At 41.2% G+C, this 27,652-nt stretch overlaps 1 protein-coding gene across 2 annotated transcripts in view; it reads left to right on the forward strand.

Moving 5' to 3' along the window:
• Window positions 1-27,652, forward strand: part of LOC121578029 (limbin) — a 65,350-nt gene that overhangs the window by 15,098 nt on the left and 22,600 nt on the right. For both annotated transcript variants that reach the window (XM_041892080.2, XM_045223806.1), the window contains exons 12-17: window positions 21,011-21,186; window positions 21,404-21,563; window positions 23,682-23,870; window positions 24,516-24,808; window positions 25,010-25,205; window positions 27,222-27,365. In XM_041892080.2, coding sequence (XP_041748014.2) covers window positions 21,011-21,186; window positions 21,404-21,563; window positions 23,682-23,870; window positions 24,516-24,808; window positions 25,010-25,205; window positions 27,222-27,365 — 1,158 coding nt within the window. The remainder of the gene's footprint in view (window positions 1-21,010; window positions 21,187-21,403; window positions 21,564-23,681; window positions 23,871-24,515; window positions 24,809-25,009; window positions 25,206-27,221; window positions 27,366-27,652) is intronic.

Consider the following 27,652-nt stretch of genomic DNA (forward strand, 5'->3'; position numbering starts at 1 on the left):
CATTTCACGGCATCTATTCTCATTTCACGGCATCTCTCATCTCTTCCCATTTCATGGCATCTCTTCTCATTTCATGGCATCTCTTCTCATTTCATGGCGTCTCTTCTTATCTCTTCACATTTCATGGCATCTCTTCTCATTTAATTGCATCTCTTCTCATTTCATGGCATCTCTTCTCATTTCACGGCATCTCTTCTCATTTCACGGCATCTCTTATCTCTTCACATTTCATGGCATCTCTTCTCATTTCATGGCGTCTCTTCTTATCTCTTCACATTTCATGGCATCTCTTCTCATTTCATGGCATCTCTTCTCATTTCATGGCATCTCTTCTCATTTTGTGTAATCACTTCTACTTTTATGGCATCTCTTCTCATCTCTTCTCATTTCATGGCATCTCTTCTCAACTCTTCACATTGTATGGCATCTCATCTCTTCACATTACATGGCATCTCTTCTCATTTCACGGCATCTCTTCTCATTTCATGGCATCTCTTATCTCTTCACATTTCATGGCATCTCTTCTCATTTCATGGCGTCTCTTCTTATCTCTTCTCATTTCATGGCGTCTCTTCTTATCTCTTCACATTTCATGGCATCTCTTCTCATTTCATGGCGTCTCTTCTTATCTCTTCACATTTCATGGCATCTCTTCTCATTTCATGGCATCTCTTCTCATTTAATTGCATCTCTTCTAATTTCATGGCATCTCTTCTCATTTCATGGCATCTCTTCTCATTTCATGGCATCTCTTCTCATTTTGTGTAATCACTTCTCATTTATTGGCATCTCTTCTCATCTCTTCACAGTTCATGGCATCTCTTCTCATCTCTTCACATTTTATGGTATCTCTTCTCATTTCACGGCATCTATTCTCATTTCACGGCATCTCTCATCTCTTCCCATTTCATGGCATCTCTTCTCATTTCATGGCATCTCTTCTCATTTCATGGCGTCTCTTCTTATCTCTTCACATTTCATGGCATCTCTTCTCATTTAATTGCATCTCTTCTCATTTCATGGCATCTCTTCTCATTTCACGGCATCTCTTCTCATTTCACGGCATCTCTTATCTCTTCACATTTCATGGCATCTCTTCTCATTTCATGGCGTCTCTTCTTATCTCTTCACATTTCATGGCATCTCTTCTCATTTCATGGCATCTCTTCTCATTTCATGGTATGTCTTCTCATTTTATGGCATCTCTTCTCATCTCTTCCCATTTCATGGCATCTCTTCTCATTTCATGGCATCTCTTCTCATTTCATGGCGTCTCTTCTTATCTCTTCACATTTCATGGCATCTCTTCTCATTTAATTGCATCTCTTCTCATTTCATGGCATCTCTTCTCATTTCATGGCATCTCTTCTCATTTCATGGCATCTCTTCTCATTTTGTGTAATCACTTCTCATTTTATGGCATCTCTTCTCATCTCTTCACATTTCATGGCATCTCTTCTCATCTCTTCACATTTTATGGCATCTCTTCTCATTTCACGGCATCTCTTCTCATTTCACGGCATCTCTCATCTCTTCACATTTCATGGCATCTCTTCTCATTTCATGGCATCTCTTCTCATTTAATGGCATCTCTTCTCATTTCACGGCATCTCTCATCTCTTTACATTTCATGGAATCTCTTCTCATTTCATGGCATCTCTTCCCATTTCATGGCATCTCTTCTCATTTCATGGCATCTCTTCTCATTTCATGGCGTCTCTTCTTATCTCTTCACATTTCATGGCATCTCTTCTCATTTCATGGCATCTCTTCTCATGTCATGGCATCTCTTCTCATTTCATGGCATGCTTTCTCATTTTATTGCATCTCTTCTCATCTCTTTACATTTCATGGCATCTCTTCTCATTTCATGGCATCTCTTCCCATTTCATGGCATCTCTTATCTCTTCACATTTCATGGCATCTCTTCTCATTTTATGGCATCTCTTCTCATTTTATTCCATCTCTTCTCATCTCTTCACATTTCATGGCATCTCTTCTCATTTCATGGCATCTCTTCTCAGTTCATGGCATCTCTTCTCATTTCATGGCATCTCTTCTCATTTTATGGCATCTCTTCTCATCTCTTCACATTTCATGGCATCTCTTCAAATTTCATGACATCTCTTCTCATTTCATGGCATCTCTTCTCATTTCATGGCATCTCTTCTCATTTCATGGCATGTTTTCTCATTTCATGGCGTCTCTTCTTATCTCTTCACATTTCATGGCATCTCTTCTCATTTCATGGCATCTCTTCTCATTTAATTGCATCTCTTCTCATTTCATGACATCTCCTTCTCATTTCATGGCATCTCTTCTCATTTTGTGTAATCACTTCTCATTTTATGGCATCTCTTCTCATCTCTTCACATTTCATGGCATCTCTTCTCATCTCTTCACATTTCATGGCATCTCTTCTCATTTCACGGCATCTCTTCTCATTTCACGGCATCTCTCATCTCTTCACATTTCATGGCATCTCTTCTCATTTCATGGCATCTCTTCCCATTTCATGGCATCTCTTCTCATTTCATGGCATCTCTTCTCATTTCATGGCGTATCTTCTTATCTCTTCTCATTTCATGGCATATCTTCTCATTTCATGGCATCTCTTCTCATTTCATGGCATCTCTTATCTCTTCACATTTCATGGCATCTCTTCTCATCTCTTCACATTTCATGGCATCTCTTCTCATTTCACGGCATCTCTTCTCATTTCACGGCATCTCTTATCTCTTCACATTTCATGGCATCTCTTCTCATTTCATGGCGTCTCTTCTTATCTCTTCACATTTCATGGCATCTCTTCTCATTTCATGGCATCTCTTCTCATTTCATGGTATGTCTTCTCATTTTATGACATCTCTTCTCATCTCTTCCCATTTCATGGCATATCTTCTCATTTCATGGCATCTCTTCTCATTTCATGGCGTCTCTTCTTATCTCTTCTCATTTCATGGCATCTCTTCTCATTTAATTGCATCTCTTTTCATTTCATGGCATCTCTTCTCATTTCATGGCATCTCTTCTCATTTCATGGCATCTCTTCTCATTTTGTGTAATCACTTCTCATTTTTTGGCATCTCTTCTCATCTCTTCACATTTCATGGCATCTCTTCTCATCTCTTCACATTTTATGGTATCTCTTCTCATTTCACGGCATCTATTCTCATTTCACGGCATCTCTCATCTCTTCCCATTTCATAGCATCTCTTCTCATTTCATGGCATCTCTTCTCATTTCATGGCGTCTCTTCTTATCTCTTCACATTTCATGGCATCTCTTCTCATTTAATTGCATCTCTTCTCATTTCATGGCATCTCTTCTCATTTCACGGCATCTCTTCTCATTTCACGGCATCTCTTATCTCTTCACATTTCATGGCATCTCTTCTCATTTCATGGCGTCTCTTCTTATCTCTTCACATTTCATGGCATCTCTTCTCATTTCATGGCATCTCTTCTCATTTCATGGTATGTCTTCTCATTTTATGGCATCTCTTCTCATCTCTTCCCATTTCATGGCATCTCTTCTCATTTCATGGCATCTCTTCTCATTTCATGGCGTCTCTTCTTATCTCTTCACATTTCATGGCATCTCTTCTCATTTAATTGCATCTCTTCTCATTTCATGGCATCTCTTCTCATTTCATGGCATCTCTTCTCATTTCATGGCATCTCTTCTCATTTTGTGTAATCACTTCTCATTTTATGGCATCTCTTCTCATCTCTTCACATTTCATGGCATCTCTTCTCATCTCTTCACATTTTATGGCATCTCTTCTCATTTCACGGCATCTCTTCTCATTTCACGGCATCTCTCATCTCTTCACATTTCATGGCATCTCTTCTCATTTCATGGCATCTCTTCTCATTTAATGGCATCTCTTCTCATTTCACGGCATCTCTCCTCTCTTTACATTTCATGGAATCTCTTCTCATTTCATGGCAGCTCTTCCCATTTCATGGCATCTCTTCTCATTTCATGGCATCTCTTCTCATTTCATGGCGTCTCTTCTTATCTCTTCACATTTCATGGCATCTCTTCTCATTTCATGGCATCTCTTCTCATGTCATGGCATCTCTTCTCATTTCATGGCATGCTTTCTCATTTTATTGCATCTCTTCTCATCTCTTTACATTTCATGGCATCTATTCTCATTTCATGGCATCTCTTCCCATTTCATGGCATCTCTTAACTCTTCACATTTCATGGCATCTCTTCTCATTTTATGGCATCTCTTCTCATTTTATTCCATCTCTTCTCATCTCTTCACATTTCATGGCATCTCTTCTCATTTCATGGCATCTCTTCTCATCTCTTCACATTTCATGGCATCTCTTCAAATTTCATGACATCTCTTCTCATTTCATGGCATCTCTTCTCATTTCATGGCATCTCTTCTCATTTCATGGCATGTTTTCTCATTTCATGGCGTCTCTTCTTATCTCTTCACATTTCATGGCATCTCTTCTCATTTCATGGCATCTCTTCTCATTTAATTGCATCTCTTCTCATTTCATGACATCTCCTTCTCATTTCATGGCATCTCTTCTCATTTTGTGTAATCACTTCTCATTTTATGGCATCTCTTCTCATCTCTTCACATTTCATGGCATCTCTTCTCATCTCTTCACATTTCATGGCATCTCTTCTCATTTCATGGCATCTCTTCTCATTTCACGTCATCTCTCATCTCTTCACATTTCATGGCATCTCTTCTCATTTCATGGCATCTCTTCCCATTTCATGGCATCTCTTCTCATTTCATGGCATCTCTTCTCATTTCATGGCGTATCTTCTTATCTCTTCTCATTTCATGGCATATCTTCTCATTTCATGGCATCTCTTCTCATTTCATGGCATCTCTTATCTCTTCACATTTCATGGCATCTCTTCTCATCTCTTCACATTTCATGGCATCTCTTCTCATTTCACGGCATCTCTTCTTATTTCACGGCATCTCTTATCTCTTCACATTTCATGGCATCTCTTCTCATTTCATGGCGTCTCTTCTTATCTCTTCACATTTCATGGCATCTCTTCTCATTTCATGGCATCTCTTCTCATTTCATGGTATGTCTTCTCATTTTATGACATCTCTTCTCATCTCTTCCCATTTCATGGCATATCTTCTCATTTCATGGCATCTCTTCTCATTTCATGGCGTCTCTTCATATCTCTTCTCATTTCATGGCATCTCTTCTCATTTAATTGCATCTCTTCTCATTTCATGGCATCTCTTCTCATTTCATGGCATCTCTTCTCATTTTGTGTAATCACTTCTCATTTTATGGCATCTCTTCTCATCTCTTCACATTTCATGGCATCTCTTCTCATCTCTTCACATTTCATGACATCTCTTCTCTTTTTCACGGCATCTCTTCTTATTTCACGGCATCTCTCATCTCTTCACATTTCATGGCATCTCTTCTCATTTCATGGGATCTCTTCTCATTTAATGGCATCTCTTCTCATCTCTTTACATTTCATGGCATCTCTTCTCATTTCATGGCATCTCTTCCCATTTCATGGCATCTCTTCTCATTTCATGGCATCTCTTCTCATTTCATGGCATCTCTTCTCATTTCATGGCGTCTCTTCTTATCTCTTCACATTTCATGGCATCTCTTCTCATTTAATTGCATCTCTTCTCATTTCATGGCATCTCTTCTCATTTCATGACATCTCTTCTCATTTCATGGCATCTCTTCTCATTTTGTGTAATCACTTCTCATTTTATGGCATCTCTTCTCATCTCTTCTCATTTCATGGCATCTCTTCTCATTTCATGGCATCTCTTTACATTTCATGGCATGTTTTCTCATTTTATGGCATCTCTTCTCATTTCATGGCATCTCTTCTCATTTCATGGCATCTCTTTACATTTCATGGCATGTTTTCTCATTTTATGGCATCTCTTCTCATCTCTTTACATTTCATGGCATCTCTTCTCATTTCATGGCATCTCTTCCCATTTCATGGCATCTCTTCTCAATTCATGGCATCTCTTCTCATTTCATGGCGTCTCTTCTTATCTCTTCACATTTCATGGCATCTCTTCTCATTTCATGGCATCTCTTCTCATTTAATTGCATATCTTCTCATTTCATGGCATCTCTTCTCATTTCATGGCATCTCTTCTCATTTCATGGCATCTCTTCTCATTTTGTGTAATCACTTCTATTTTTTTGGCATCTCTTCTCATCTCTTCACATTTCATGGCATCTCTTCTCTTCTCTTAACTTTTCATGGTATCTCTTCTCATTTCACGGCATCTCTTCTCATTTCACGGCATCTCTCATCTCTTCACATTTCATGGCATCTCTTCTCATTTCATGGCATCTCTTCTCATTTAATGGCATCTCTTCTCATCTCTTTACATTTCATAGCATCTCTTCTCATTTCATGGCATCTCTTCTCATTTCATGGCATCTCTTCTCATTTCATGGCATCTCTTCTCATTTTGTGTAATCACTTCTACTTTTATGGCATCTCTTCTCATCTCTTCTCATTTCATGGCATCTCTTCTCAACTCTTCACATTGTATGGCATCTCATCTCTTCACATTACATGGCATCTCTTCTCATTTCACGGCATCTCTTCTCATTTCATGGCATCTCTTATCTCTTCACATTTCATGGCATCTCTTCTCATTTCATGGCGTCTCTTCTTATCTCTTCTCATTTCATGGCGTCTCTTCTTATCTCTTCACATTTCATGGCATCTCTTCTCATTTCATGGCGTCTCTTCTTATCTCTTCACATTTCATGGCATCTCTTCTCATTTCATGGCATCTCTTCTCATTTAATTGCATCTCTTCTAATTTCATGGCATCTCTTCTCATTTCATGGCATCTCTTCTCATTTCATGGCATCTCTTCTCATTTTGTGTAATCACTTCTCATTTTTTGGCATCTCTTCTCATCTCTTCACATTTCATGGCATCTCTTCTCATCTCTTCACATTTTATGGTATCTCTTCTCATTTCACGGCATCTATTCTCATTTCACGGCATCTCTCATCTCGTCCCATTTCATGGCATCTCTTCTCATTTCATGGCATCTCTTCTCATTTCATGGCATCTCTTCCCATTTCATGGCATCTCTTCTCATTTCATGGCATCTCTTCTCATTTCATGGCATCTCTTCTCATTTCATGGCGTCTCTTCTTATCTCTTCACATTTCATGGCATCTCTTCTCATTTCATGACATCTCTTCTCATTTCATGGCATCTCTTCTCATTTTGTGTAATCACTTCTCATTTTATGGCATCTCTTCTCATCTCTTCTCATTTCATGGCATCTCTTCTCATTTCATGGCATCTCTTTACATTTCATGGCATGTTTTCTCATTTTATGGCATCTCTTCTCATTTCATGGCATCTCTTCTCATTTCATGGCATCTCTTTACATTTCATGGCATGTTTTCTCATTTTATGGCATCTCTTCTCATCTCTTTACATTTCATGGCATCTCTTCTTATTTCATGGCATCTCTTCCCATTTCATGGCATCTCTTCTCAATTCATGGCATCTCTTCTCATTTCATGGCGTCTCTTCTTATCTCTTCACATTTCATGGCATCTCTTCTCATTTCATGGCATCTCTTCTCATTTAATTGCATATCTTCTCATTTCATGGCATCTCTTCTCATTTCATGGCATCTCTTCTCATTTCACGGCATCTCTTCTCATTTCATGGCATCTCTTATCTCTTCACATTTCATGGCATCTCTTCTCATTTCATGGCGTCTCTTCTTATCTCTTCTCATTTCATGGCGTCTCTTCTTATCTCTTCACATTTCATGGCATCTCTTCTCATTTCATGGCGTCTCTTCTTATCTCTTCACATTTCATGGCATCTCTTCTCATTTCATGGCATCTCTTCTCATTTAATTGCATCTCTTCTAATTTCATGGCATCTCTTCTCATTTCATGGCATCTCTTCTCATTTCATGGCATCTCTTCTCATTTTGTGTAATCACTTCTCATTTTTTGGCATCTCTTCTCATCTCTTCACATTTCATGGCATCTCTTCTCATCTCTTCACATTTTATGGTATCTCTTCTCATTTCACGGCATCTATTCTCATTTCACGGCATCTCTCATCTCTTCCCATTTCATGGCATCTCTTCTCATTTCATGGCATCTCTTCTCATTTCATGGCGTCTCTTCTTATCTCTTCACATTTCATGGCATCTCTTCTCATTTAATTGCATCTCTTCTCATTTCATGGCATCTCTTCTCATTTCACGGCATCTCTTCTCATTTCACGGCATCTCTTATCTCTTCACATTTCATGGCATATCTTCTCATTTCATGGCGTCTCTTCTTATCTCTTCACATTTCATGGCATCTCTTCTCATTTCATGGTATGTCTTCTCATTTTATGGCATCTCTTCTCATCTCTTCCCATTTCATGGCATCTCTTCTCATTTCATGGCATCTCTTCTCATTTCATGGCATCTCTTCTCATTTCATGGCATCTCTTCTCATTTCATGGCATCTCTTCTCATTTTGTGTAATCACTTCTCATTTTATGGCATCTCTTCTCATCTCTTCACATTTCATGACATCTCTTCTCATCTCTTCACATTTTATGGCATCTCTTCTCATTTCACGGCATCTCTTCTCATTTCACGGCATCTCTCATCTCTTCACATTTCATGGCATCTCTTCTCATTTCATGGCATCTCTTCTCATTTAATGGCATCTCTTCTCATTTCACGGCATCTCTCATCTCTTTACATTTCATGGAATCTCTTCTCATTTCATGGCATCTCTTCCCATTTCATGGCATCTCTTCTCATTTCATGACATCTCTTCTCATTTCATGGCGTCTCTTCTTATCTCTTCACATTTCATGGCATCTCTTCTCATTTCATGGCATCTCTTCTCATGTCATGGCATCTCTTCTCATTTCATGGCATGCTTTCTCATTTTATTGCATCTCTTCTCATCTCTTTACATTTCATGGCATCTCTTCTCATTTCATGGCATCTCTTCCCATTTCATGGCATCTCTTATCTCTTCACATTTCATGGCATCTCTTCTCATTTCATGGCATCTCTTCTCATTTTATGGCATCTCTTCTCATTTTATTCCATCTCTTCTCATCTCTTCACATTTCATGGCATCTCTTCTCATTTCATGGCATCTCTTCTCAGTTCATGGCATCTCTTCTCATTTCATAGATCTCTTCTCATTTTATGGCATCTCTTCTCATCTCTTCACATTTCATGGCATCTCTTCAAATTTCATGACATCTCTTCTCATTTCATGGCATCTCTTCTCATTTCATGGCATCTCTTCTCATTTCATGGCATCTCTTCTCATTTCATGGCATATTTTCTCATTTCATGGCGTCTCTTCTTATCTCTTCACATTTCATGGCATCTCTTCTCATTTCATGGCATCTCTTCTCATTTAATGGCATCTCTTCTCATTTCACGGCATCTCTCATCTCTTTACATTTCATGGAATCTCTTCTCATTTCATGGCATCTCTTCCCATTTCATGGCATCTCTTCTCATTTCATGACATCTCTTCTCATTTCATGGCGTCTCTTCTTATCTCTTCACATTTCATGGCATCTCTTCTCATTTCATGGCATCTCTTCTCATGTCATGGCATCTCTTCTCATTTCATGGCATGCTTTCTCATTTTATTGCATCTCTTCTCATCTCTTTACATTTCATGGCATCTCTTCTCATTTCATGGCATCTCTTCCCATTTCATGGCATCTCTTATCTCTTCACATTTCATGGCATCTCTTCTCATTTCATGGCATCTCTTCTCATTTTATGGCATCTCTTCTCATTTTATTCCATCTCTTCTCATCTCTTCACATTTCATGGCATCTCTTCTCATTTCATGGCATCTCTTCTCAGTTCATGGCATCTCTTCTCATTTCATGGCATCTCTTCTCATTTTATGGCATCTCTTCTCATCTCTTCACATTTCATGGCATCTCTTCAAATTTCATGACATCTCTTCTCATTTAATGGCATCTCTTCTCATTTCATGGCATCTCTTCTCATTTCATGGCATGTTTTCTCATTTCATGGCGTCTCTTCTTATCTCTTCACATTTCATGGCATCTCTTCTCATTTCATGGCATCTCTTCTCATTTAATTGCATCTCTTCTCATTTCATGACATCTCCTTCTCATTTCATGGCATCTCTTCTCATTTTGTGTAATCACTTCTCATTTTATTGCATCTCTTCTCATCTCTTCACATTTCATGGCATCTCTTCTCATCTCTTCACATTTCATGGCATCTCTTCTCATTTCACGGCATCTCTTCTCATTTCACGGCATCTCTCATCTCTTCACATTTCATGGCATCTCTTCTCATTTCATGGCATCTCTTCCCATTTCATGGCATCTCTTCTCATTTCATGGCATCTCTTCTCATTTCATGGCGTATCTTCTTATCTCTTCTCATTTCATGGCATATCTTCTCATTTCATGGCATCTCTTCTCATTTCATGGCATCTCTTATCTCTTCACATTTCATGGCATCTCTTCTCATCTCTTCACATTTCATGGCATCTCTTCTCATTTCACGGCATCTCTTCTCATTTCACGGCATCTCTTATCTCTTCACATTTCATGGCATCTCTTCTCATTTCATGGCGTCTCTTCTTATCTCTTCACATTTCATGGCATCTCTTCTCATTTCATGGCATCTCTTCTCATTTCATGGTATGTCTTCTCATTTTATGACATCTCTTCTCATCTCTTCCCATTTCATGGCATATCTTCTCATTTCATGGCATCTCTTCTCATTTCATGGCGTCTCTTCTTATCTCTTCTCATTTCATGGCATCTCTTCTCATTTAATTGCATCTCTTCTCATTTCATGGCATCTCTTCTCATTTCATGGCATCTCTTCTCATTTTGTGTAATTACTTCTCATTTTATGGCATCTCTTCTCATCTCTTCACATTTCATGGCATCTCTTCTCATCTCTTCACATTTCATGACATCTCTTCTTTTTTTCACGGCATCTCTTCTTATTTCACGGCATCTCTCATCTCTTCACATTTCATGGCATCTCTTCTCATTTCATGGGATCTCTTCTCATTTAATGGCATCTCTTCTCATCTCTTTACATTTCATGGCATCTCTTCTCATTTCATGGCATCTCTTCCCATTTCATGGCATCTCTTCTCATTTCATGGCATCTCTTCTCATTTCATGGCATCTCTTCTCATTTCATGGCGTCTCTTCTTATCTCTTCACATTTCATGGCATCTCTTCTCATTTAATTGCATCTCTTCTCATTTCATGGCATCTCTTCTCATTTCATGACATCTCTTCTCATTTCATGGCATCTCTTCTCATTTTGTGTAATCACTTCTCATTTTATGGCATCTCTTCTCATCTCTTCTCATTTCATGGCATCTCTTCTCATTTCATGGCATCTCTTTACATTTCATGGCATGTTTTCTCATTTTATGGCATCTCTTCTCATTTCATGGCATCTCTTCTCATTTCATGGCATCTCTTTACATTTCATGGCATGTTTTCTCATTTTATGGCATCTCTTCTCATCTCTTTACATTTCATGGCATCTCTTCTCATTTCATGGCATCTCTTCCCATTTCATGGCATCTCTTCTCAATTCATGGCATCTCTTCTCATTTCATGGCGTCTCTTCTTATCTCTTCACATTTCATGGCATCTCTTCTCATTTCATGGCATCTCTTCTCATTTAATTGCATATCTTCTCATTTCATGGCATCTCTTCTCATTTCATGGCATCTCTTCTCATTTAATTGCATCTCTTCTCATTTCATGGCATCTCTTCTCATTTCATGGCATCTCTTCTCATTTTGTGTAATCACTTCTCATTTTATGGCATCTCTTCTCATCTCTTCACATTTCATGGCATCTCTTCTCATCTCTTCACATTTCATGACATCTCTTCTCTTTTTCACGGCATCTCTTCTTATTTCACGGCATCTCTCATCTCTTCACATTTCATGGCATCTCTTCTCATTTCATGGGATCTCTTCTCATTTAATGGCATCTCTTCTCATCTCTTTACATTTCATGGCATCTCTTCTCATTTCATGGCATCTCTTCCCATTTCATGGCATCTCTTCTCATTTCATGGCATCTCTTCTCATTTCATGGCATCTCTTCTCATTTCATGGCGTCTCTTCTTATCTCTTCACATTTCATGGCATCTCTTCTCATTTAATTGCATCTCTTCTCATTTCATGGCATCTCTTCTCATTTCATGACATCTCTTCTCATTTCATGGCATCTCTTCTCATTTTGTGTAATCACTTCTCATTTTATGGCATCTCTTCTCATCTCTTCTCATTTCATGGCATCTCTTCTCATTTCATGGCATCTCTTTACATTTCATGGCATGTTTTCTCATTTTATGGCATCTCTTCTCATTTCATGGCATCTCTTCTCATTTCATGGCATCTCTTCTCATTTCATGGCATCTCTTTACATTTCATGGCATGTTTTCTCATTTTATGGCATCTCTTCTCATGTCTTTACATTTAATGGCATCTCTTCTCATTTCATGGCATCTCTTCCCATTTCATGGCATCTCTTCTCAATTCATGGCATCTCTTCTCATTTCATGGCGTCTCTTCTTATCTCTTCACATTTCATGGCATCTCTTCTCATTTCATGGCATCTCTTCTCATTTAATTTCATATCTTCTCATTTCATGGCATCTCTTCTCATTTCACGGCATCTCTAATCTCTTCACATTTCATGGCATCTCTTCTCATTTCATGGCATCTCTTCTCATTTAATGGCATCTCTTCTCATCTCTTTACATTTCATAGCATCTCTTCTCATTTCATGGCATCTCTTCTCATTTAATTGCATCTCTTCTCATTTCATGGCATCTCTTCTCATTTCATGGCATCTCTTCTCATTTCATGGCATCTCTTCTCATTTTGTGTAATCACTTCTACTTTTATGGCATCTCTTCTCATCTCTTCTCATTTCATGGCATCTCTTCTCAACTCTTCACATTGTATGGCATCTCATCTCTTCACATTACATGGCATCTCTTCTCATTTCACGGCATCTCTTCTCATTTCATGGCATCTCTTATCTCTTCACATTTCATGGCATCTCTTCTCATTTCATGGCGTCTCTTCTTATCTCTTCTCATTTCATGGCGTCTCTTCTTATCTCTTCACATTTCATGGCATCTCTTCTCATTTCATGGCGTCTCTTCTTATCTCTTCACATTTCATGGCATCTCTTCTCATTTCATGGCATCTCTTCTCATTTAATTGCATCTCTTCTAATTTCATGGCATCTCTTCTCATTTCATGGCATCTCTTCTCATTTCATGGCATCTCTTCTCATTTTGTGTAATCACTTCTCATTTTTTGGCATCTCTTCTCATCTCTTCACATTTCATGGCATCTCTTCTCATCTCTTCACATTTTATGGTATCTCTTCTCATTTCACGGCATCTATTCTCATTTCACGGCATCTCTCATCTCTTCCCATTTCATGGCATCTCTTCTCATTTCATGGCATCTCTTCTCATTTCATGGCGTCTCTTCTTATCTCTTCACATTTCATGGCATCTCTTCTCATTTAATTGCATCTCTTCTCATTTCATGGCATCTCTTCTCATTTCACGGCATCTCTTCTCATTTCACGGCATCTCTTATCTCTTCACATTTCATGGCATCTCTTCTCATTTCATGGCGTCTCTTCTTATCTCTTCACATTTCATGGCATCTCTTCTCATTTCATGGCATCTCTTCTCATTTCATGGTATGTCTTCTCATTTTATGGCATCTCTTCTCATCTCTTCCCATTTCATGGCATCTCTTCTCATTTCATGGCATCTCTTCTCATTTCATGGCGTCTCTTCTTATCTCTTCACATTTCATGGCATCTCTTCTCATTTAATAGCATCTCTTCTCATTTCATGGCATCTCTTCTCATTTCATGGCATCTCTTCTCATTTCATGGCATCTCTTCTCATTTTGTGTAATCACTTCTCATTTTATGGCATCTCTTCTCATCTCTTCACATTTCATGGCATCTCTTCTCATCTCTTCACATTTTATGGCATCTCTTCTCATTTCACGGCATCTCTTCTCATTTCACGGCATCTCTCATCTCTTCACATTTCATGGCATCTCTTCTCATTTCATGGCATCTCTTCTCATTTAATGGCATCTCTTCTCATTTCACGGCATCTCTCATCTCTTTACATTTCATGGAATCTCTTCTCATTTCATGGCATCTCTTCCCATTTCATGGCATCTCTTCTCATTTCATGACATCTCTTCTCATTTCATGGCGTCTCTTCTTATCTCTTCACATTTCATGGCATCTCTTCTCATTTCATGGCATCTCTTCTCATTTCATGGCATGTTTTCTCATTTTATTGCATCTCTTCTCATCTCTTTACATTTCATGGCATCTCTTCTCATTTCATGGCATCTCTTCCCATTTCATGGCATCTCTTATCTCTTCACATTTCATGGCATCTCTTCTCATTTCATGGCATCTCTTCTCATTTTATGGCATCTCTTCTCATTTTATTCCATCTCTTCTCATCTCTTTACATTTCATGGCATCTCTTCTCATTTCATGGCATCTCTTCTCAGTTCATGGCATCTCTTCTCATTTCATGGCATCTCTTCTCATTTTATGGCATCTCTTCTCATCTCTTCACATTTCATGGCATCTCTTCAAATTTCATGACATCTCTTCTCATTTCATGGCATCTCTTCTCATTTCATGGCATCTCTTCTCATTTCATGGCATGTTTTCTCATTTCATGGCGTCTCTTCTTATCTCTTCACATTTCATGGCATCTCTTCTCATTTCATGGCATCTCTTCTCATTTAATTGCATCTCTTCTTATTTCATGACATCTCCTTCTCATTTCATGGCATCTCTTCTCATTTTGTGTAATCACTTCTCATTTTATGGCATCTCTTCTCATCTCTTCACATTTCATGGCATCTCTTCTATCTCTTCACATTTCATGGCATCTCTTCTCATTTCACGGCATCTCTTCTCATTTCACGGCATCTCTCATCTCTTCACATTTCATGGCATCTCTTCTCATTTCATGGCATCTCTTCCCATTTCATGGCATCTCTTCTCATTTCATGGCATCTCTTCTCATTTCATGGCGTATCTTCTTATCTCTTCTCATTTCATGGCATATCTTCTCATTTCATGTTATCTCTTCTCATTTCATGGCATCTCTTATCTCTTCACATTTCATGGCATCTCTTCTCATCTCTTCACATTTCATGGCATCTCTTCTCATTTCACGGCATCTCTTCTCATTTCACGGCATCTCTTATCTCTTCACATTTCATAGCATCTCTTCTCATTTCATGGCATCTCTTCTCATTTCATGGTATGTCTTCTCATTTTATGACATGTCTTCTCATCTCTTCCCATTTCATGGCATATCTTCTCATTTCATGGCATCTCTTCTCATTTCATGGCGTCTCTTCTTATCTCTTCTCATTTCATGGCATCTCTTCTCATTTAATTGCATCTCTTCTCATTTCATGGCATCTCTTCTCATTTCATGGCATCTCTTCTCATTTTGTGTAATCACTTCTCATTTTATGGCATCTCTTCTCATCTCTTCACATTTCATGGCATCTCTTCTCATCTCTTCACATTTCATGACATTTCTTCTCATTTCACGGCATCTCTTCTCATTTCACGGCATCTCTTATCTCTTCACATTTCATGGCATCTATTCTCATTTCATGGCGTCTCTTCTTATCTCTTCACATTTCATGGCATCTCTTCTCATTTCATGGCATCTCTTCTCATTTCATGGTATGTCTTCTCATTTTATGACATCTCTTCTCATCTCTTCCCATTTCATGGCATATCTTCTCATTTCATGGCATCTCTTCTCATTTCATGGCGTCTCTTCTTATCTCTTCTCATTTCATGGCATCTCTTCTCATTTAATTGCATCTCTTCTCATTTCATGGCATCTCTTCTCATTTCATGGCATCTCTTCTCATTTTGTGTAATCACTTCTCATTTTATGGCATCTCTTCTCATCTCTTCACATTTCATGGCATCTCTTCTCATCTCTTCACATTTCATGACATCTCTTCTCTTTTTCACGGCATCTCTTCTTATTTCACGGCATCTCTCATCTCTTCACATTTCATGGCATCTCTTCTCATTTCATGGGATCTCTTCTCATTTAATGGCATCTCTTCTCATCTCTTTACATTTCATGGCATCTCTTCTCATTTCATGGCATCTCTTCCCATTTCATGGCATCTCTTCTCATTTCATGGCATCTCTTCTCATTTCATGGCATCTCTTCTCATTTCATGGCGTCTCTTCTTATCTCTTCACATTTCATGGCATCTCTTCTCATTTAATTGCATCTCTTCTCATTTCATGGCATCTCTTCTCATTTCATGACATCTCTTCTCATTTCATGGCATCTCTTCTCATTTTGTGTAATCACTTCTCATTTTATGGCATCTCTTCTCATCTCTTCTCATTTCATGGCATCTCTTCTCATTTCATGGCATCTCTTTACATTTCATGGCATGTTTTCTCATTTTATGGCATCTCTTCTCATTTCATGGCATCTCTTCTCATTTCATGGCATCTCTTTACATTTCATGGCATGTTTTCTCATTTTATGGCATCTCTTCTCATCTCTTTACATTTCATGGCATCTCTTCTCATTTCATGGCATCTCTTCTCATTTTATGGCATCTCTTCTCATCTCTTTACATTTCATGGCATCTCTTCTCATTTCATGGCATCTCTTCCCATTTCATGGCATCTCTTCTCAATTCATGGCATCTCTTCTCATTTCATGGCGTCTCTTCTTATCTCTTCACATTTCATGGCATCTCTTCTCATTTCATGGCATCTCTTCTCATTTAATTGCATATCTTCTCATTTCATGGCATCTCTTCTCATTTCATGGCATCTCTTCTCATTTCATGGCATCTCTTCTCATTTTGTGTAATCACTTCTATTTTTTTGGCATCTCTTCTCATCTCTTCACATTTCATGGCATCTCTTCTCATCTCTTAACTTTTCATGGTATCTCTTCTCATTTCACGGCATCTCTTCTCATTTCACGGCATCTCTAATCTCTTCACATTTCATGGCATCTCTTCTCATTTCATGGCATCTCTTCTCATTTAATGGCATCTCTTCTCATCTCTTTACATTTCATAGCATCTCTTCTCATTTCATGGCATCTCTTCTCATTTAATTGCATCTCTTCTCATTTCATGGCATCTCTTCTCATTTCATGGCATCTCTTCTCATTTCATGGCATCTCTTCTCATTTTGTGTAATCACTTCTACTTTTATGGCATCTCTTCTCATCTCTTCTCATTTCATGGCATCTCTTCTCAACTCTTCACATTGTATGGCATCTCATCTCTTCACATTACATGGCATCTCTTCTCATTTCACGGCATCTCTTCTCATTTCATGGCATCTCTTATCTCTTCACATTTCATGGCATCTCTTCTCATTTCATGGCGTCTCTTCTTATCTCTTCTCATTTCATGGCGTCTCTTCTTATCTCTTCACATTTCATGGCATCTCTTCTCATTTCATGGCGTCTCTTCTTATCTCTTCACATTTCATGGCATCTCTTCTCATTTCATGGCATCTCTTCTCATTTAATTGCATCTCTTCTAATTTCATGGCATCTCTTCTCATTTCATGGCATCTCTTCTCATTTCATGGCATCTCTTCTCATTTTGTGTAATCACTTCTCATTTTTGGCATCTCTTCTCATCTCTTCACATTTCATGGCATCTCTTCTCATCTCTTCACATTTTATGGTATCTCTTCTCATTTCACGGCATCTATTCTCATTTCACGGCGTCTCTCATCTCTTCCCATTTCATGGCATCTCTTCTCATTTCATGGCATCTCTTCTCATTTCATGGCGTCTCTTCTTATCTCTTCACATTTCATGGCATCTCTTCTCATTTAATTGCATCTCTTCTCATTTCATGGAATCTCTTCTCATTTCACGGCATCTCTTCTCATTTCACGGCATCTCTTATCTCTTCACATTTCATGGCATCTCTTCTCATTTCATGGCGTCTCTTCTTATCTCTTCACATTTCATGGCATCTCTTCTCATTTCATGGCATCTCTTCTCATTTCATGGTATGTCTTCTCATTTTATGGCATCTCTTCTCATCTCTTCCCATTTCATGGCATCTCTTCTCATTTCATGGCATCTCTTCTCATTTCATGGCGTCTCTTCTTATCTCTTCACATTTCATGGCATCTCTTCTCATTTAATTGCATCTCTTCTCATTTCATGGCATCTCTTCTCATTTCATGGCATCTCTTCTCATTTCATGGCATCTCTTCTCATTTTGTGTAATCACTTCTCATTTTATGGCATCTCTTCTCATCTCTTCACATTTCATGGCATCTCTTCTCATCTCTTCACATTTTATGGCATCTCTTCTCATTTCACGGCATCTCTTCTCATTTCACGGCATCTCTCATCTCTTCACATTTCATGGCATCTCTTCTCATTTCATGGCATCTCTTCTCATTTAATGGCATCTCTTCTCATTTCACGGCATCTCTCATCTCTTTACATTTCATGGAATCTCTTCTCATTTCATGGCATCTCTTCCCATTTCATGGCATCTCTTCTCATTTCATGACATCTCTTCTCATTTCATGGCGTCTCTTCTTATCTCTTCACATTTCATGGCATCTCTTCTCATTTCATGGCATCTCTTCTCATTTCATGGCATGTTTTCTCATTTTATTGCATCTCTTCTCATCTCTTTACATTTCATGGCATCTCTTCTCATTTCATGGCATCTCTTCCCATTTCATGGCATCTCTTATCTCTTCACATTTCATGGCATCTCTTCTCATTTCATGGCATCTCTTCTCATTTTATGGCATCTCTTCTCATTTTATTCCATCTCTTCTCATCTCTTTACATTTCATGGCATCTCTTCTCATTTCATGGCATCTCTTCTCAGTTCATGGCATCTCTTCTCATTTCATGGCATCTCTTCTCATTTTATGGCATCTCTTCTCATCTCTTCACATTTCATGGCATCTCTTCAAATTTCATGACATCTCTTCTCATTTCATGGCATCTCTTCTCATTTCATGGCATCTCTTCTCATTTCATGGCATGTTTTCTCATTTCATGGCGTCTCTTCTTATCTCTTCACATTTCATGGCATCTCTTCTCATTTCATGGCATCTCTTCTCATTTAATTGCATCTCTTCTCATTTCATGACATCTCCTTCTCATTTCATGGCATCTCTTCTCATTTTGTGTAATCACTTCTCATTTTATGGCATCTCTTCTCATCTCTTCACATTTCATGGCATCTCTTCTATCTCTTCACATTTCATGGCATCTCTTCTCATTTCACGGCATCTCTTCTCATTTCATGGCATCTCTTCCCATTTCATGGCATCTCTTCTCATTTCATGGCATCTCTTCTCATTTCATGGCGTATCTTCTTATCTCTTCTCATTTCATGGCATATCTTCTCATTTCATGGCATCTCTTCTCATTTCATGGCATCTCTTATCTCTTCACATTTCATGGCATCTCTTCTCATCTCTTCACATTTCATGGCATCTCTTCTCATTTCACGGCATCTCTTCTCATTTCACGGCATCTCTTATCTCTTCACATTTCATAGCATCTCTTCTCATTTCATGGCATCTCTTCTCATTTCATGGTATGTCTTCTCATTTTATGACAACTCTTCTCATCTCTTCCCATTTCATGGCATATCTTCTCATTTCATGGCATCTCTTCTCATTTCATGGCGTCTCTTCTTATCTCTTCTCATTTCATGGCATCTCTTCTCATTTAATTGCATCTCTTCTCATTTCATGGCATCTCTTCTCATTTCATGGCATCTCTTCTCATTTTGTGTAATCACTTCTCATTTTATGGCATCTCTTCTCATCTCTTCACATTTCATGGCATCTCTTCTCATCTCTTCACATTTCATGACATCTCTTCTCTTTTTCACGGCATCTCTTCTTATTTCACGGCATCTCTCATCTCTTCACATTTCATGGCATCTCTTCTCATTTCATGGGATCTCTTCTCATTTAATGGCATCTCTTCTCATCTCTTTAAATTTCATGGCATCTCTTCTCATTTCATGGCATCTCTTCCCATTTCATGGCATCTCTTCTCATTTCATGGTATCTCTTCTCATTTCATGGCATCTCTTCTCATTTCATGGCGTCTCTTCTTATCTCTTCACATTTCATGGCATCTTCTTCTCATTTAATTGCATCTCTTCTCATTTCATGGCATCTCTTCTCATTTCATGACATCTCTTCTCATTTCATGGCATCTCTTCTCATTTTGTGTAATCACTTCTCATTTTATGGCATTTCTTCTCATCTCTTCTCATTTCATGGCATCTCTTCTCATTTCATGGCATCTCTTCTCATCTCTTCACATTCTATGGCATCTCTTCTCATCTCTTCACATTTCATGGCATCTCTTCTCATTTCACGGCATCTCTTCTCATTTCACGGCATCTCTTATCTCTTCACATTTCATGGCATCTCTTCTCATTTCATGGCGTCTCTTATCTCTTCACATTTCATGGCATCTCTTCTCATTTCATGGCATCTCTTCTCATTTCATGGTATGTCTTCTCATTTTATGGCATCTCTTCTCATCTCTTCTAATTTCATGGCATCTCTTCTCATTTCTTCGCATCTCTTCTCATTTCATGGCGTCTCTTCTCATTTCATGGCATCTCTTCTCATCTCTTCACATTTCATGGCATCTCTTCTCATTTCATGGCGTCTCTTCTCATCTCTTCTTATTTCATGGCATCTCTTCTCATTTCATGGCATCTCTTCTCATCTCTTCACATATCTTATCTCATTCTTTCCCATCTAATTTATTCTCATCTCTTACGATCTCATCTTATCTCTTCTCTTCTCAACTCATCTTCTCTCATCTCAATTAATCTTATCTCTCCAGAATCAACTGGAGGAGGTGCTGGACGTGGTCCTGGCCAACCAGCGTTGCATGCTGGGAGAGCGCCATGCCCAGAGGAGGTTCCTGGTGCACAGCCTCCACAGCCTGAAGGGCCTCATCTCTGAGACCTTCTCCAAGACCTCTAGCCAGATAGAGAGCTGCTTCAACCAACACAGGAGGTTGGTTTATGCTATGACCCTATACATGTCTTATATTGTATGTCAGATTTTATAGCACCTGTTGTCTTCTACCTACCTCTCCTAAAGCATTTGTAGGCTACTAAGGGGTTCGGAAAATTCTGCAGGCCTCTAGATGTGTAGTTAGCTGTATCCCTAAATCTTTATTTCTAGATGTAGCCTAGATTCCGACAATGCACCCTCTCCTGTGCTCCACCAGGGGGAGCGATGTGTCTGGGGAGCAGGTGGAGCTGCTGCTAGACAAGGCCCAGAAGCAGCTGGTGCTGGTGAAGCAGGGGCTTGACGAGGCTCTCAACCGGGAGAGGAGGGCCATGCACTGTGGCCTGGTCAAGAAGAGGAGAGACCTCATCTCTGACATGGTGAGATGATTGAAAGTGCGTCGATTAAGTGTAATTGCACAGTGTTGCTAGCCGGGTCCCAGATCTGTTTCTGCTATATCTGGGACCAAGGTACAGTTTTGCCCTCAGGCGACAAGCCTATAAAGTAGGGAGGGACTAAGGGGTAGGGGGGGACTAAGGAGTAGGGAGGGACTAAGGGGTAGGGAGGGACTAGGGGGATAGGGAGGGACTAAGGGGTAGGGAGGGACTAGGGGGATAGGGAGGGACTAAGGGGTAGGGGGGGACTAAGGAGTAGGGAGGGACTATGGGGTAGGGAGGGACTAGGGGGATAGGGAGGGACTAGGGGGATAGGGAGGGACTAAGGGGGTAGGGGGGGACTAAGGGGTGGGGGGACTAAGGAGTAGGGAGGGACTAAGGGGTAGGGGGGACTAAGGGGTAGGGGGGACTAAGGGGTAGGGAGGGACTAAGGAGTAGGGAGGGACTAGGGGGTAGGGAGGGACTAAGGGGTAGGGGGGGACTAGGGGGATAGGGAGGGACTAAGGGGTAGGGGAGGGACTAAGGGGTAGGGAGGGACTAAGGGGTAGGGAGGGACTAAGGGGTAGGGGGGACTAAGGAGTAGGGAGGGACTAAGGGGTAGGGAGGGACTAAGGGGTAGGGGGGGACTAAGGGGTAGGGAGGGACTAAGGAGTAGGGAGGGACTAGGGGGTAGGGAGGGACTAAGGGGTAGGGAGGGACTAGGGGGATAGGGAGGGACTAAGGGGTAGGGGGGACTAAGGGGTAGGGGGGACTAAGGGGTAGGGGGGACTAAGGGATAGGGAGGGACTAGGGGGGATAGGGAGGGACTAAGGGGTAGGGAGGGACTAGGGGGATAGGGAGGGACTAAGGAGTAGGGAGGGACTAGGGGGATAGGGAGGGACTAGGGGGATAGGGAGGGACTAAGGGGGTAGGGGGGACTAAGGGGTAGGGGGACTAAGGGGTAGGGAGGGACTAAGGAGTAGGGGGGACTAAGGAGTAGGGAGGGACTAAGGGGTAGGGAGGGACTAAGGGGTAGGGGGGACCAAGGCGTAGGGAGGGACTAAGGGGTAGGGGGACTAAGGGGTAGGGAGGGACTAAGGGGTAGGGGAGGACTAAGGGGTAGGGGGGACTAAGGGGTAGGGAGGGACTAGGGGGGATAGGAAGGGACTAAGGGGGTAGGGAGGGACTAGGGGGGATAGGGGAGGGACTAAGGGGTAGGGGAGGGACTAGGGGGGATAGGGAGGGACTAAGGGGTAGGGGGGACTAAGGGGTAGGGAGGGACTAAGGGGTAGGGGGGACTACGGTGATAGGGAGGGACTAAGGGGTAGGGAGAGACTAAGGGGGTAGGGGGACTAGGGGGATAGGGAGGGACTAGGGGGATAGGGAGGGACTAAGGGGTAGGGAGGGACTAGGGGGATAGGGAGGGACTAAGGGGTAGGGAGGGACTAGGGGGATAGGGAGGGACTAGGGAGTAGGGAGGGACTAGGGGGATAGGGAGGGACTAGGGGGATAGGGAGGGACTAAGGGGTAGGGGGGGACTAAGGGGTAGGGAGGGACTAAGGGGTAGGGAGGGACTAAGGGGTAGGGAGGGACTAAGGGGTAGGGAGGGACTAAGGGGTAGGGAGGGACTAAGGGTGTCACGATCGAGGTAAGGAGTAGACCAAGGCGCAGCGTGATGAACAAACATACTTTAATTAGTTAAAGCATCAAAATACAAAACAAAACACGACTCGTGACGTCCACGGTATCAATGACCGAACACGGAACAAAAACCCACAACCACAAAGGGAAAACATACAGTTAAATATGGCTCCCAATCAGAGACAACCAGCCAACAGCTGACACTCGTTGCCTCTGATTGGGAGTCACTCAGGCAAACATAGAATACAACAAACTAGAATGAACACCAACACAGAAATACACACATAGAAATGAACACACCCTGGCTCAACATAATGAGTCCCAGAGCCAGGGTGTGACAAAGGGGTAGGGAGGGACTTTGGGGTTCAGTCTTGGGTCATGTTCATGAGGCACCTCACGTAAGAGAATGGACTGAAACAGGGAACAGAATCTTTTCCAATGTGTGCCCAAATGAAAACGACTTTGGTGTGTGTCTATGTCCAGCTCCAGGGCCACAAGCAGCGTCAGAAGGAGCTGTCGTCCCTGTCCCGGGGGGGTCTAGAGGAGGACAGGGTGGAGGTGAAGCCGTCCCAGCATCTCCACTGCTGGCAGAACTTGCTGACCTCCCAGTGCCTGGAGCTGGGTGAGCTCATCAACAACCTGGATGAAGAGGCTGCCGCCGACATCCGCAAGGTAACTCAAAATTACACAACACCTTGTAGCCTTTCTGTATGTAATGGTAAGATACCTGGAAGAGGAGGCAGCAGATATCTGCAGGGTAACCCAAGATGACACCCGCTTGTTTCTCTATATACAACTGTAAGGTTAGGTAGTTGGTAGATATAAATTGCACAGTAACATATGTAGCCAACGTGATCGCTCGCTAGTTAGCGATGCGCTAGTAGTGTCCATCGTGCTAGTGACAGCACTCACCCAAAGACCTAAAGTAGTTCTGTCTCTACAAGTGCCATGGCTTTGTGGAGCAATATGTAACACTGCTTTGTGGAGCAATAGGTAACACTGCTTTGTGGAGCAATAGGTAACACTGCTTTGTGGAGCAATAGGTAACACTGCTTTGTGGAGCAATAGGTAACACTGCTTTATGAGTGCAAAGTCTGGGTCTGCCGAAGGTCCCCAGTTTGAGCGCACAGGTACCTACCCTGTTACAAGTACACAAAACAGCTGTTTTTAAAAAGGTCATTGTTAGACAGCAAATTAACATCATACATAATCATACAAACATATTTACATGAAATGTTAACTAACCAAAGAGACACTTTCCCTGACTTTCTATTGACTAGAGACTAATCTTTGACCATCCCCCTTTCTCCTCCCTAGGTCACCATGCGTGTGATCCACAGCCCCATGGCGGAGGTGAAGGCCATCCAGCCTGCTGCTGCCCAGGCTCTGCTGGCCCTGGGTACCCCCCGTGGCCCCTTCCAGCAGCCAGAGCAGGGTGCCCACACAGGGGCCAGCAGCAGCAACCTGTCCCAGGCCCAGGAGAGGCTTCATCTGGATGGCAAGGCGGCAGTGAGGACCCTCCAGGCCTCCAGGGACTCCCTGCACCAGGGCATGGGGAGGGAGCTACAGGAGCAGCAAGAACTGAGGGCTAAGGGTCGGGCCTTCTATAGGTGAGCAAATATATAGATTTTCCTATCACTTTTTCAGGCCAGTCCCTTGTTCTACAGATTTTCAGATTGTGAAAGGGGAAGCAAATAAACTTCTGGGGTATCTTATTGCAAATATTAGCTCTTTGAATTAATTGTGTGTATGTGTGTGTGCGCAAGCGTACTTGCATTTGTTTGCGGTTGCGCGTATTTGTATACCTGCAGGTCTCTGTGTTCGTCCCAGCTCACCTTATCAGATGAAGAGTTACTGCGTATGAAGCTGGAGTTCCAGAACTGTCTGTTCAGGATGGACCACTGTCTGGTGCTGCCTCACGCCCTCTCCCGCTCCAAACTGCAGACCGCCCTGTCCACCTGGAGGAAGGAGATGGGGGAGCAGGCTGAGCATCCACAGCCCACGGAGGTAATGGCAGATTTCAAAACATACAGCAGGGTTATTCAACTCTTACCCTACGAGGTCCAGAGCCTGCTGGTTTTCTGTTCTACCTGATAATGAATTACACCCACCTGGTGACCCAGGTCTAAGTCAGTCCCTGATTCGAGATCAACAATGGAAAAAAAACGCAGTGGAACTGGCTTTGAGGTCCAGAGTTGACTTTGAGGAACATACAGTATCAGACCTACAGTGAGGGAAAAAAGTATTTGATCCCCTGCTGATTTTGTACGTTTGCCCACTGACAAAGACATGATCAGTCTATTATTTTAATGGTACGTTCATTTGAACAGTGAGAGACAGAATAACAACAACAAAATCCAGAAAAAAACGCATGTCAAAAATGTTATAAATTGATTTGCATTTTAATGAGGGAAATAAGTATTTGACCCCTCTGCAAAACATGACTTAGTACTTGGTGGCAAAACCCTTGTTGGCAATCACAGAGGTCAGACGTTTCTTGTAGTTGGCCACCAGGTTTGCATACATCTCAGGAGGGATTTTGTCCCACTCCTCTTTGCAGATCTTCTCCAAGTCATTAAGGTTTCAAGGCTGACGTTTGGCAACTCGAACCTTCAGCTCCCTACACAGATTTTCTACGGGATTAAGGACCTTAATGTGCTTCTTTTTGAGCCACTCCTTTGTTGCCTTGGCTGTGTGTTTTGGGTCATTGTCATGCTGGAATACCCATCCACAACCCATTTTCAATGCCCTGGCTGAGGGAAGGAGGATCTCACCCAAGATTTGACGGTACATTGCGCCGTCCATCGTCCCTTTGATGCGGTGAAGTTGTCCTGTCCCCTTAGCAGAAAAACACCCCCAAAGCATAATGTTTCCACCTCCATGTTTGACGGTGGGGATGGTGTTCTTGGGGTCATAGGCGGCATTCCTCCTCCTCCAAACACGGCGAGTTGAGTTTATGCCAAAGAGCTCCATTTTGGTCTCATCTGACCACAACACTTTCACCCAGTTCTCCTCTGAATCATTCAGATGTTCATTGGCAAACTTCAGACGGCCCTGTATATGTGCTTTCTTGAGCAGGGGGACCTTGCGGGCGCTGCAGGATTTCAGTCCTTCACGGCGTAGTGTGTTACCAATTGTTTTCTTGGTGACTATGGTCCCAGCTGCCTTGAGATCATTGACAAGATCCTCTCGTGTAGTTCTGGGCTGATTCCACGAGGTGAGATCTTGCAAGGAGCCCCAGGCCGAGGGAGATTGACAGTTATTTTGTGTTTCTTCCATTTGCGAATAATCGCACCAACTGTTGTCACCTTCTCACCAAGCACTTCGCGATGATCTTGTAGCCCATTCCAGCCTTGTGTAGGTCCCTTTAAGAGTGTGCTCCTAATCTCAGCTCGTTACCTGTATAAAAGACACCTGGGAGCCAGAAATCTTTCTGATTGAGAGGGGGTCAAATACTTATTTCCCTCATTAAAATGCAAATCATTTTATAACATTTTTGACATGTGTTTTTCTGGATTTTTTTTGTTTTTATTCTGTCTCTCACTGTTCAAATAAACCTACCATTAAAATTATAGACTGATCATTTGTTTGTCAGTGGGCAAACATACAAAATCAGCAGGGGATCAAATACTTTTTTCCCTCACTGTAGTTCAAATAGTCAAGTATTTAAAAGTATTTGAGCTGAGCTTGTGTTAGCTTGCAGGTTTAACTTTTGAGATTGATTATCCTATGGAGAAATGTCATATTCAATTGCCAGATATTAAAATGAAATTAACCCTAACTCTACATACCGTATTTGTTGATAAGGTTGAGTATTTCAAAACAGGAGGAAAATCCAGTCACTGAAAAGAAAATACATGCCAACGGACTGTTTTTTGTCCACTCTTTTATCTTGTTAATGAAGGTATGAAGTATCCTCCAAAATGACAGCGTTGAAAGCAGCATAAAAGAAAAGCTACGCCCTTTGACAACCACATCATGATTGTTTTCCTCACCATCTCCCCATCTTGTGTGTTTCCACAGAAGAAGACGAGGACTAAAGGGAAATTCACTGAGGCCAGACAGAGAGCAGACCCCTCAGAGCTGCTGCTCTTCCAGAAGAAGATGGAAGACAGGATCCAGCTGTTTGAGAAAGAAAAGGAAAAGGAGAGCACAGCCATGGAGAAGGTTAGGGGAATTCCATTCAATTCAAACTTTTTTTCATTCCGAGGGGCAGTTATAAAATGGAGGAGAAGGCTTCCATAGTGCATACAGTGCCTCCGGAAAGTATTCAGACCCCTTGACTTTTCCCACATTTTGTTACGTCAAAGCCTTATTCTAAAATTGATTAAATACAGTTGAAGTCGGAAGTTTACATACACTTAGGTTGGAGTCATTAAAACTCGTTTTTCAACCACTCCACAAATTTCTTGTTAACACACTATAGTTTTGGCAAGTCGGTTAGGACATCTACT

This window comes from Coregonus clupeaformis, chromosome 12 (assembly GCF_020615455.1).
Source record: "Coregonus clupeaformis isolate EN_2021a chromosome 12, ASM2061545v1, whole genome shotgun sequence".
Lineage (NCBI taxonomy): Eukaryota > Metazoa > Chordata > Actinopteri > Salmoniformes > Salmonidae > Coregonus > Coregonus clupeaformis.